A 13,185-nucleotide genomic window follows, 5' to 3' on the forward strand; every position below is an offset into this window, starting at 1 on the left:
GGTGCTTAAACTGGCACGTTTAGTATGGACACTGCTATGTATGTAATACTGCAGGTTGTGCTATAGTATACCACTTACTCACTGAAGTACCTAAATCTAAAATTTGATACTTTAAGTCTCTGCTCTGCTGTCACCTAACTTTGTGCTTAAAGTCCTCACAGGTCCATCTTCCACAGCCCTTTGGGTGCCATACTGTCCCTAGGCATGGCTGGGACTACCCAAGTCATGACAGTGGTAAGTAAATGTGTGTCCAGCTTATGCTACAGCTCTTTTTAGATTTACGGACTATGGGGCTTTCATCTACTTAAGACAGCAAAAATACCAAAGGTGGGATTTGGTTGCAGGCCAGTGGCTGGAGTGACTAAGATATGGGAAATCTGGGTCAAATCTCCAGTCCAAAGAGTGCATGAAATAAGTAAAGCTGTAGCCTGGCAATTGGGGCATCTTTCTGAAAGTCAAAAATATCAAGTTTCTTCAGGTAAATCTGGCACAACCTGTGGATATCTTCTGATCGTGAGTATTGGGCAGAAATGGAAGGGACCTTTGACTAGGTTTGGAGAGGAAAGATTTGCTTAGTACTTATCTCTAGGAGGGAACTTCCAGCTGGGAATCCCAAGTAGAAAAGTGTGCATAAGTCCCTTGGACAGGCAGCATTCGTGTCATACCTCTCTCCTCAGCATGTCTCAAGGCTACTTCTTACAGTTAGCACCTGGTTTGCTGCTGGCTTTCCCTGCTCCCTGCATGGCAGAGGTAAGGGCTGGGCAGATGAGGCTGCAGTCTCTGCTAGAGGGCAGGGCAGTACAGAGGCACTAGCAGCAAAGGAAGAGAAATAAAAAAGCTGATTTAGTATTAGTAAGAGGGTTGTAACTTAAATGGGACTGCAGAAAGACACGGTAATACTGTCTATTTTTTCTAAATCCTTTTCTTGATACAGCTGAGATATATTTAAAACAATATATCACAGTAAAGTACTTGGAGTTCAGCTGCATTTAGATATTCAGCTATCAAATAATTTCTCAACTCATAAACAGAGAGGTAAGAGAGATAGAAGTGACTAATTCTGCAGGTTTTTTTTCACATGAAGGTCTCATTTAACACAGTGAGATATTGTTTGAGGCAGAACAAAAGACAAACCTTTTTTACAACATGAAACTATACCCTGGGCTACATAAATGCTGAAGCTGAAAGCCAGAAATACAGGGAGCACTTGTGCTTTTTTGTTTTGCAAATGATTTATCATGGTAATGAATGATTCTTGAAGCCAAATCCCGGGTTTCACTGGGCTCAGATGGAAACTTTCTGGTGGAGTCAGGTGGTGGCCTCTGGTATTGACTGCTCTCTATGTTTGCGAAATGGAGCCTAACGTTTAATGGTGGAATCGGGTTCCTTCCTTCTAAAATTAAATTGTGTTTGATTTCTAGGATATGACAGTGGGGTCATATGGCATGTGGAAATGTTTGGAACTGTACTATCCATTCTTGATGCTTCAGCAAGCTTGCAACAGTCTCCAGAATATAGGATTAGAGTGATTTTACTTGTTGATGGCTGTTACCAGGTATTGACTATCACTGACTGACATTCCTTTCAGCTAGAACAGGAATTGTACAAGTAAGGAATAAAGCCCCTGCCAAGGCTGTATACAGTACCTGTATAATGAACAAATGTTCTAGCAGACTAAGGTAGTTCAAGGTAGTGAAAGACTGATTTCATATTTAATTTAATAAATTAGATGACTGTGTGTTTGGGGCACAAAGGCAAAGGAGGCAGTGGGTGCCTAGGTACACCAAGGGGACTGCGCCGCTGCTCTTGCTCTGCTCTGTGCAGCCCTGGCCAGCACCGCTGGCTGCTGCTGATGGGGACTGCTTCCTCCTCGGTTACAAACTGTGCTGAAAGCCTGGGGAGTGGCCTGCAATTCTCTGCCCTGGTTTTTGACGTCCTGACCTTGCCGAGAGCCTGTAAGTTGGCTCTAGTGTATGGCTATGTGGTTAGATGAGCCTTTCTCCCAGAAGGATGCCTTCAGCACAGTATATAGCAACCAAGTTAATTTACTATCACAGCTATAATTACTCTTCCACTGTTTCCTGAAATGTATATTTCAGTGGCAACTACGGTGGTTATTAAACTCATTTTGAGTTTTTCATATAATTAATACTTTCATTAAAAACATTTAAAGCAGTATTTGTGTTTCATTTCTAAGCAAGTGATCATGGAAAAATGCTTTGAAGAGGCACCTACGTACTAAAAATTGAGGAGGACTCAGCACAGACAAAATCAGGAGATATGCTTATATCAGGTTTGGATATATTAATTAAAATTGTGATGACTTATACAGCGTACAATGCTTGTCATTTTAACATGATACACAATAATAGAAGATAATGAATTAAGTTGCCAGCGGACCTTTCCCCCAGGATGATGTTATTGTGCTTGCTAATTAGCTATAATATGCAAATCGTAACACTCCAAAGTACTGCATTTACTTTGTCTAACTTAGTTTCAGAAAAACTAGTGCATCAAGACTAGAAAAATTCTATGCCCTGTAGTTGATCATATATAGATTCATTTATAGTAGATATATTTGTTATAAAGCATATAATAATAAAAATATTATTAAGTTTCATGCAGATAGCTATTTTAATCAGTACTATTAAATTTTCCACTCTAATAATGGTGAATATTGGGTTCTTCAAATTACCAGTAGGAAGACGTTAAAGTAACGTGCAGAACATAGCTAACCTAGAGTACAAAAGAATCCATTTCTTTACCAAAGTGTTGCAATGCACTTTATGTTTTTTATGTAGAGATGAGATGATATTGAATCACTGGTGAGTTTGAATATCCATAAACATACTCGGGAGACAATCACTGGAAATTCTTTGTAAATGTTTAGGTAACATCACAAAGGCTGTGCTAACTCAGACTGTTTCTTTAGGAGCTTTTAACCATGTAAGTTCATTTCCCCTTATTACCCTCTTCTCCTTACACAAATTTCTACTCTACTATTTTAAATCCTTTCCCATCAATGGAAGATTGGATGTGTGCACTTTGAATCCCATCAGTAGCACTATTCCAATAGGTGGTTGGGACGACTGACGTGGTGCTTTCTTCTTTGAGTTGGGTCTCTGAACAACTTGTCTTTCATGTTGGGCAAGCTTAAAACTGAATATGAGACTTTACAAGAATTTACATGAAGAAATTTGTTTGCTAGTATGAGACTTGTATGGAGGACTAGCAGCCTTGAAGAAATGCTGCCAGATTCCAGGCACATATCATTTGTTCTTTTTATGGGAGCAATGTGTACAGAATACAAAAGAAATGTGTTTCCTATGAACACAACAGAGTTAGCATGCGGGAAATGAAGAATTCTGGTGTGCAAGGATTCACGTTGGGTGCCCTCTCTATAACTTTTTACTGGAACTGGAATTTTAGACTTAAAACCATAGTGCTATGATGGTTTCATGGCAACAGAGCAAAGTAAATGTAAATTGAGATCAGTTTGTTCACAGGTGTGTCCATAGCTACTTGGAAGGCTAAAATGTTTAATGAATATTTGGACAAACCTGAATTGGGCACTTCATAGTTATAACTGAATTTTGATGTGTTTTACCTAGTTTAACTGAGAACATCTAGTTCAGCCCCAAAAAGCAACTAGCATAATATCTTCATAAGGCGTGAGGCACTTCTAATAACTAGCACAACCTTGTTTTCTTTTCCTTTAGGCAGAAACCAGTAGAGTGAGGAACTGTGCAAGCCTGGATACAAGAGAACAAATACTACGCTGAACAGCAAAATGATTGCTTGACCTTGTTTGTATCCACCTTGAATCAAATCCTGTATTTGCCTATGTAAGGACTTCTAGATTTGGTCCCCAAGTGCCAATACCTCTTTTCTGCCAGCTACAACTATGAAACCTCACTGATTGCAATCACAAATCTAAACTGAAATATATGTATATATTTATATAAAATAAAAATTACTGATTTCCAAGAACATATGAAGTTATAGCTTTCCATTAGATATCCATTAGCTTTCTATACCTATGACTAGCGTATGTATTTTTAGTCATTTCTTAGGATGAACAAAAAAGCCTGTTTCCTTACATACTTTTTTTGCCAGGTCCTTTCTCTTGTCCTTCGGAGACAGTCCTTCCTCTAACACTCTTCTAACTTTTTGTCCAACAGTGATAGTTCTGCAAGGGAGATCTTTCTTTGTGATATGGTCATCCGTAGCCCACAGTTTGAAAGCTCAGCGGCCTCTTGAGAACCTTTTCAGTGGCAAGGTAAGCTTTCCTTGAACTTGCAAGTCTGTTCCCTAGACAAACAGATTCTCCAAAGGCCTCAGAAAATACAGCTATATTGGGATAGTAGAAGCCTTCTCTGCAAGTGGGTAAGTCTAACAGAGATTACATTGCCACAGAAAATTCCCCAGGCCACACATCACCATCTTTCAATAAGGTACAGCTGAAAGATTTACAAAGTACCCTGTGTAGGGAGATGTTCAAGCCACAAAATTCTGATCTAAATTGAAGTTAAATTTAACTTTGCTTCAAAACACAACACTGTCAAGATCTTGGTAATCTCTCATGCTCTTCTCTGGTGCTATGCTTTAGAATATGAATCCAGGTGGAAAGATATATTTGTGTCATGACTCTGAATCAGTCGTTTCAGCAATCTCAAAATCTGAGACTTAGGTATGGTTTTGGACAGCCTTTTTAATCTGAAAGGCTTTGACCAAACTCAGCAGAGGGAAGATTTGGCAACGATAAGTAGAGTGTAGGTATGAACAAAATAAGCAGCTTGTGTCTGGGCAGCCGAGGCTACAATTTGTGTCTTGACTGCTGCACAAAAATGCATGAACAATGATATTCTGTACAGAGCTTTAGTGTCTACCCTGTCTGTACTGGATATTGGAAGCTGGCGGTGTATTGCTGTTGTAGAAGATGCAAAAGGAAAGTGCTCAAGTTGGAGGAATTAAAGTTCTATAATTAGAACTGGTCTGTTAAAATTACATGCCACATGTTAAGCCTACGAAACTTGGCGTGTGGAGAGCATATTGGCAATGATTTACAATTAACCACCACATTGCAAATCACTCCTTAGCTGTTTTCTATTATGAAATTTGGAGAGTTGTAAAATGCATTTGTGCTACTTTATTTCCTTTTGAAATGGTAATTGCTACTGCTGAGGGGCAGTACTTAGTGCAGAAAATGAAGTGCGCAGCATAGGGAGGAACTTGTTTCTGAGGAACTGCTGAGGAATTGTAATGATCTGAAAAAAGTGCTTTCTTGAAACCCATACACACAAAAGAGCTTCATTTATGAAACTCCAATAAAATAAATAACAAAATAAAATAAAACACAGTCTTTTTTTGTGCAAGGGCCAATGCTTACTACTTTGTTGCTGACTGTACTTTTTCCCCATCAAAGTGGGAACAGTGGATTGACACTGGGTAAAATTCGTAAGCCAATGGCTTGAGGGAAATGCAGATGTATGGAAATGGCATAGGAATGCCCTAAGGTAACGGGTTTTGAGCCAATGCGTTTGAAAATTACCGAGTGTGCTTCTAACTACTAGCCCATTTTAGATACCTAGTATAGAACTGACAGTGGTATGCCCTGGGGAGCTGGATGAAGTTTGACTTTTGTGTCTGAGGAACAGAGGCTGTGCAGCCTAAGTGGAGAAAGCAGGTATGTTCTAATTAAGTGGTGGTAAGTTCCCCCCCTTATAGCTTCCCCCTTGATTGTGATTGTAAAAAGCACTGTGTTTATGAGTAGCTTTTATGGAGGGATATATTAAGGAAAGCAAGGAGTGAGGCTTCTGAGGTCTTAAATTTGCTAACTTGTGACAATAATCATGATCTCTCAGGTAATAAAGTAGGCTATCTAGCTCAGGTCCTCAGTTTAAAGTTAATATCTTTGAAAGCCAGATGATTGACTGTAATTTTGGTCATAGTGCTTTGCTGGTAGCAGTAAATAAAAACATCTACAGCACTTTTCATCAGAAGTGTCAGAGTGTTTTCCACACCTTAATCAATTAATTTTTATGAGATGGTGGCATGGTTATTTCCCTTTCTCTGCTGTAGGAACTGAAAGGATCAGGGCAGCCACCAGAAAGCATGCAGCATTTCATGCAATAGCAAAGACTCATAATGCCTGGGTCTGTAAGTGTGGCTTTCCAAAATTATTTTACAGTTAATACAGAGGAGACAGACAGTCAGAATCGTCCTATCATAAATACATTTGATCTGGCGTTGTGTCTTAGAATGACAACAGACTGAGTTGATGCTGCTAAGATGGTCCATCCTGACCCTTAGGAAAAGTGTTGTATTGGATCGGCTTGGCTAAACAAGTAACTGAGCTAGAATGCAAAAAGGCAGTGTACAGCAGCTGAAGCCAGGAATGGCTCAGAACAAGTAATTTAGAAGCACTGTCCAGGCACGTAGGGATGATGTTAAAAAGCAAACAGACCAGACTGAGGTACTCAGTGCCACCTTTGCCTCAGTCATTACTAACGAGGTCTCCCAGGCTGTGTGTGTTGCAGCAGGGCTCAAGGAGGAGGAGAGTGACGAGCATCAGGTGCAAGTTAAAAAAAAAAAAAAGGAGATTCAGACCAGAACTAAGGAAAAATTTTCTCCCCATGAAGATGTTCAGGCAGTGGCACTGGCTGTGCAGGGAGGTTGTGCAGTTTCCATCCTTTGGAGTTTTCAAAGCCCAACTTGGAAAAGCCCTGAAAAACCTGGTTTGAGCAGGGGGTTGGACTAGAGACTCCTTAAAATCCCTTCCAGGTTGGACTATTCTGTGATTTTAAGATTTGTGGCTCTGGCAATTCTAGATATTTTAAGCCTTCTGCTTAGTTCACCCAGCTTTGTCTCTAAGTAAAAGAGGTTCTTCAATGAATGATTTTCACCCATGAAAATAATTTAAATAGATTATGTTTTTAAAGTAAATGCTTTTGAATGACAAATTGCATACAACTCATGTACTGGCATAGTAGTGGCATTTCTGCAATAGCTCAACTACCAGCAGTCTTTCTGCAAGCATGCATGTCACTCACAGCCCAGCAAGAGCAGGCACAGTCCGTGCAGCTGTGCCCACTCCTGTAAGCAATCTGGCTTTTAATCTAGGATGACAGTGACCAGAGCTGAATGAAATGAGGACAACAGAGTGGCATTATGTGTAGATTTCAGTCTCTTTCTAGTTTCAAACACAGCAGCCAGAAACTGCACATTTACTTCATGTCTGGTGTCTCCCTGCTTCTGAAGGAGAATCTGTGGTGCATGCATGGGAGTACGTTCTCCAGCCGTTAGCAAGCGTGAAGTGGAAAAGGGATCCATCCATAAGGAAAGAAACTGACTGTAGTGTTCTTATTTGGTGTTCTCGTAATACGGCTCCTTGCTCTCCAAGCAGCGTAAGTGCGAAGAGGAATGTACAGAAGATGATGGGGAGGGTGCTTGCACTGACTTCAAAATGACATACTTTGGCACAGGAAAATGAAATTGGGTTGAAAGGAGGATGTATTAAACCTATTTGACAAACCTGGGGCAAAAATGGATGCAATCAGTCCAATTTAGCCAGCTTTTAATTTAGTTGGAGATTATAATTCTGCCTTGAAATATACAGCTTCCAAAACCAGCTGATGATTTGCAAGCAGTACATTTAATAAGCATCCTGCTACCTGTTGTCCAACAGTGATGAAATGCTGTGCTTTGCCTTGAGATCATGTACAGCTGGGGTATTTTTGCAAGAAAAGATAAAAGTGGCTAATGAGGTAAGAATTATTACCATGGAAAAATGGGGACAATGGTTAGAATTTAAGGGTATTTAGGTATGTCTAATGATTTCAATGAGACTTAGGCACTCAGTACCTTTAAAAACTAGCTAATCACATAACAAATGAGATGCTAATTTAGCAGTTCTCTCAGGAACAGAAAACTGTCAATATACTTATAGCTTTATAAGCAAGCACCCTGTGTGGTAAATAATTGCCAGTACAATTGTCCATGTTTTGTAGATGATGAAATGGAAAGGGGATCAATCATTTTCTCAATAGCACCAATATAAATCAAAAGTAATGAAACTAATTTTTGCTCATATAATTAGGGAGTATAACTTTATCTCAGATAGGTTAGTGACTTTCCACAAAGGCGTAGGAGTCAGTTCCATAGCTAGAACTTGAATTTGCCCACTTCTTTTCTTGGACAAGTTGATTTTCTCCCTTCTACCATACACCTTTTAATCATAAATGCAAACAGTTATTTCTCCTTCTGATTCTTATAAACACTTGTTCTCAGTGTTAAGAAATGGCTACAGTTTTAAAATTATAACGAAAGCTGTAAACAGATTCTACAACATGCAGACACAAATGATGTATCTTAGAAAAAGGAGCTCTTTCCCATGTGTGTATAAATTAAGGCAGTTCAGTTTGCATCTACTTTAATACCAATGGGGCATCACTTTTTTTCACTTTGAATCAGCATCACAATGTACATAATATGATTTTATTTTTTTTTAAACCAGAATAAGAATCTTAGCAATAAGATACTTATTTTATTGTCACATTCTTTGTGCCTTGGAAAGTGAGGGAGACAAAACTTTTTATTTCCTTTGGGTTTTCACATAGTTTTCCTAATATTTGCCACATTATTGCTCTTGCATTTTGGGAAATCTCTGCATCTGACACCTGAAGAAAATTAACCCTTGGAAAGCTGTGCAGAAACTGCAGGGTGCATATTCTGAGACAGCTCCTGAGACAATACCTGTATTGATAGCCTATGGGCTGAATAATTTACCTGGGATTAGATGTCTCAGCTCCTCAGTTTCTTACACATGTGCATACTTCTCTAAAAGCAAGATATTTCTGAGGTAGTAGCTGCAGGTTCTCTAGGTTTCTGACCCAGCTAGTGATTCTTTTGAGTAAACCACAATTCTGAAGGGAAAATAAGCTATAATTGCTTAGATCTAAAGCATCAGCTTTGGGAATTCTGTTGTTGTTGCTGTCAGAAACCATTTTAGCCCCAAGGAAATACAACTTCTCAAGCAACACTTCTCATCTGCTATTTTTCAATCATTGAAGTATACAAGTATATTTGAAAAGCAAAGTGCTTATGATTACATCTACTTTTATAAGTTTAACTGTAATCAGCAGACTAGGAACAGAGTGCACAAGTAATTTTATCTGCATTATTTGTGGAGAATCTCTGAGAACACAGGAGTGCTTCTGACCTAGTTAAACTCCTGCTATTTTTAAAATTATTATTAAAAAGCCATCAATACTTCTCTGAGCACACATACTCACTTGTTGCCCAGTAACCAGAAGGATGGAGCCTTCTTTCCCGTGTACCACTTGCCGGTAAATGTGATCTAGAATTAAGAGTTCACTCCAGCAGTTCTGAAGCAACTTCATTTGGTCATCAACCTGTAAAGCAAACACAGATGTTGGTGGCATCACTCTGAGAGTAAGTCTTACATCACACTACAGAGTCAGTTCTCCTTCAAGCATCTGGTTAACGTCATGAGAACAGAAATGCTATCAAAAATTATGCATCTACAAAATTGTTATTATCAGCTGAATAAAAAGGGCACTGCTGAAACTCTTATCTGTAAAATGTATAGAATATTTACTACTGATTACATTCTAGGAAAGCAGAACTACACATTATTATGCAAAGCAATAATAACAGTATATTTATGAAATGCTCATGGAAATGGGATATTATTTTTACCCAAAACAAGAGTAGCAGAAATAATGCTAATGTGTACTTTCCTCATACTCCCCATCCTTAAACTTCAGCTTCTGGAAATAGTAAGGAATCTGCAGATTCAAGAGCATTATTGCTGCAAAAAGCCCAAGTCAGAGATAGGTCCCTTGCAAAGGACAAAGTGAAGAGAGGTAGACACTCCCTCTAAGAATGGTCATGGTACTATGAAAAAAGAAGAAAACTACAAAACCAGAAGCTGAGTAGCTTCAGGTGTTACCGGTAGGGCAAGAAAGGGCTGGGCACAAGGCAGTGAGCAGTAAGACATATCGCTGACTCCAGTTTGTAATAGAAGGAACATACTGGGCACTCAGCACAAGCAACCTACATTAAGATGTTGTGCAATGTTATTTGGGATGTACATATTATAGGACAACAAAGTCATTCACTAAACTGACTCTTATTGCAACTGGATTGCATTCAGTTTTATTCACTTTAGAGACTGAAAAATAATGAAGATTTCCATGGAAATGGGAAAAAAATTTCACAAATTAGTGGAAGGCAGACTATGAATTTAAGTCATGGTAACCATCAATATCCTCTGGACCTAAAAGAGTTAAGAGATGCATACATTAGCCTTGCTACAATCATCTGGTGCGGATGTAGTAATAGCATGTATACAGTTAAAAGGACTCTAAGAACCTGCACAGATAGCAATTGCTGAACAGATTTAAAATGCTATAAATGAGGAGAAGTAAAAAAGAAACTAGCAAAAAGAATATTTAAAGTGGAGAAATACCTAGAATTTCTGAGACATGGAACTATTAAAATTGTTTTTTAGGGGTTCTAATTTCAGTTGCTTTAGAACTAGATTTGATAGCGCACAGGAAACCCAATTATAAGGAGCAATCTTGCATAAGCTGAATTAGATAATGCAATACATGTTTTCAGATTTTTCAGCTATGACCTAATGAATTTTTGAACTTTATTTCTTCAAGCTTGTTTTCTGGTTGTGCTGTAGAGAAGGAAGTAACGTTTGTTACTAACAGATTTTTGTAGTGTCACCTGTGAAAGTTACCTAGTATTGTCTCCCTCTTTCCAGTTACTTGCCATATAGTTCAGACTTTGACATCTTAAACATCGAAGTCTTTGTTTGCCTCCTTCACTCATTTTAACTTCCCTTCTCCCCACTCACAGTCTTCTCCCAACTGTTCTTGTCCCAGTTTCTCCTCCTTAGGTATCTGTCCCAAATTATTTCCTCTTGCTGGACTGTGCAAGCAAATGAAATCAGAAGAGAAAGGGAGCAGATTAGCACAAAGCCAGTGGGGAGAAAAGGGCAGAGGAACCCATGTGCAGCAGATCATGTTCTCCGTCACAGCCTGTACTAGGACCCTTGGTTCTTGCTTTTGGCTGCTCCGTGACTGCAGCAGGTATTTGTGCTGGGAAACTGCACAACTCTCATTCCTTCTACTACTGCTTTATGTACAGGATGATACCATTTTCAAGGGGTTTTGGTTTTTTATTTCTCCCCCCTGCCCCAACCCTCCCATGCTTACTCTTTAAAGAAAAAGAGAGGGAAAAAAAGAACAAAAAACCCTATAACCAAATATCTATGCCCAAATAATATCTTAAGGTTGCTAAATCAAGCACTGCAGAATTAGTTAATGCTTGTATTAAATTTGTATGTCCTATTCCTATTTTGTCTTCAATATGCATTTGTGTTATAACAGATTTTAATGCATAGACACACAAAAAAATGAATTAGTATCGTGCAAACACTCTCAGTTCTGATATTTCAAATGTCTTGCCTGCTTTGGCTTCCCGGTATTAAGAATAATCTTTTATCACAGTTGCTGTTCTGCCTATAGTCACAGTTAATGCATGTATGCTCAGATAACTCCTACAAGCTACATATCCATTGGCAATAGAGATGGAGGAAAGAAAGAGGTGTGGACTCTGTAGATGGATATATTACTAAATCAAAGTAAAGCTAGTGCTATCACAAACTCAGCCTTGCTCCGATCCTATGCTATCTGTGCCCATGATAATTCATTTCTGTTCAGATCACAGAGCAAGGCTGCTTCTGTATTAAAGAACTCTTCTTCTTCCCACAACATGTATTTGACTACAAAACTATCTCTACCAAGTGACTCGTTAGCTCAGGAGGGGACAGTAAATTACCACATTGATGCACTCCCTACCAAAACATGGGCCAGGTTTAAAATAAGGCATTATTTAAAGAACATGTTTAAAATTTACAGATTCTTTTGCTTTTTAGGTGAAACTGTTTTGTGACCATTTTCTCCTCTGTACAACAACATGTTACAAAAATCAAATAAATCATGCTCACATGATAATTTAATCCAAAATTAGCATCTCACACAAAGCTATCACAGCTTACATCTGAACAAAGCAAACTGTGAGACGATTTAAACATTCAGCACCCATATCATAACAACCAATACCTGAATAAGAGGTCAAGCATTTGATTATATTATAAATGACGTATTTCCAGCTAACCCATCTGTCTCAGCCACAGGCTTTTGAAAACAAACTGCACTTTATAGGTCTGGTTTTCTGAAGACCCCAACAGCAGCTAGTCTGCAATCAAAGCTTACCTCCCAAGCTTTATCATATCATTATTTAGCCAGTGCTGTGAGAACAGTATGAGATGGCAAAATCACAAAAAAAAATGTTTTGCACATAGTCTGTTCCTGCTGTTCTACAAGTCTCATAAAACTAGCAACAGCGAACATCTGCTAGTGGTTCACAAAATCTGCTCTTTTCTATTCACTGTAATTTAACCAGTGAAAGCCTATAAAATGGATAGCATAAAAAGCACAATACACATCCAAAACACAGTATTGCCTTTAAAAGACTATTAGATCCAGCTGCTTTTGCCATTTTAAGAAAGCTGGCAGGGCAGCAGAATGCTTCCCAGTTTGCACTAGGAAGAAACAGAGATGACTTTAAGAAGGGTCATGGATTACTAAAATGTAGGGTAAGTAAGTGATCAATTCCAGCCTATTTCTGAAAACCATGTAGATGAGGAAAAACACATACTTTATCTCTGCTAATGCATATGAAATGAAAAATAGAAAACAATATAGATCACATTAAACAAAAATGGTCACACATCACTTCTTGTGTTAGAATGAGCCGGTAAACTTTATGACGTGTGTAACTTCAGCCAGGACACAAACACCTTTGGGTTTCTGTGGCACGTCAATAAATGAGTTGCAGAAGCATATTATCTGGCAAAATGAAAAAATCAGCCTTAACCAAAACATGTGCAACATGTGCATCCTGAAGGCAAAGAGGCTTAAGTTTTGGTGGCTGGAGTGGAGAGTGAGTTCTGAAGAGGAAAGTCCTCTGCAGAAAAAGCACCTTGTGGACTTCAGTCTTGTGACACCAAAGCATGCTAGTCCACCATTAACAGGGTAAGCAGGAGAAGAAGATAAGACTCTGTCACCAAGATAACTTAGTTCCAGT

At 38.7% G+C, this 13,185-nt stretch overlaps 1 protein-coding gene across 3 annotated transcripts in view; it reads right to left on the reverse strand.

Annotated features, from left to right (window-relative positions):
• NR5A2 (nuclear receptor subfamily 5 group A member 2) overlaps positions 1 to 13,185 on the reverse strand; it is a 96,257-nt gene that overhangs the window by 31,295 nt on the left and 51,777 nt on the right. For all 3 annotated transcript variants that reach the window (XM_075760138.1, XM_075760140.1, XM_075760139.1), the window contains one exon: positions 9,294 to 9,413. In XM_075760138.1, coding sequence (XP_075616253.1) covers positions 9,294 to 9,413 — 120 coding nt within the window. The remainder of the gene's footprint in view (positions 1 to 9,293; positions 9,414 to 13,185) is intronic.

Source organism: Balearica regulorum, chromosome 8, assembly GCF_011004875.1.
Source record: "Balearica regulorum gibbericeps isolate bBalReg1 chromosome 8, bBalReg1.pri, whole genome shotgun sequence".
NCBI lineage: Eukaryota > Metazoa > Chordata > Aves > Gruiformes > Gruidae > Balearica > Balearica regulorum.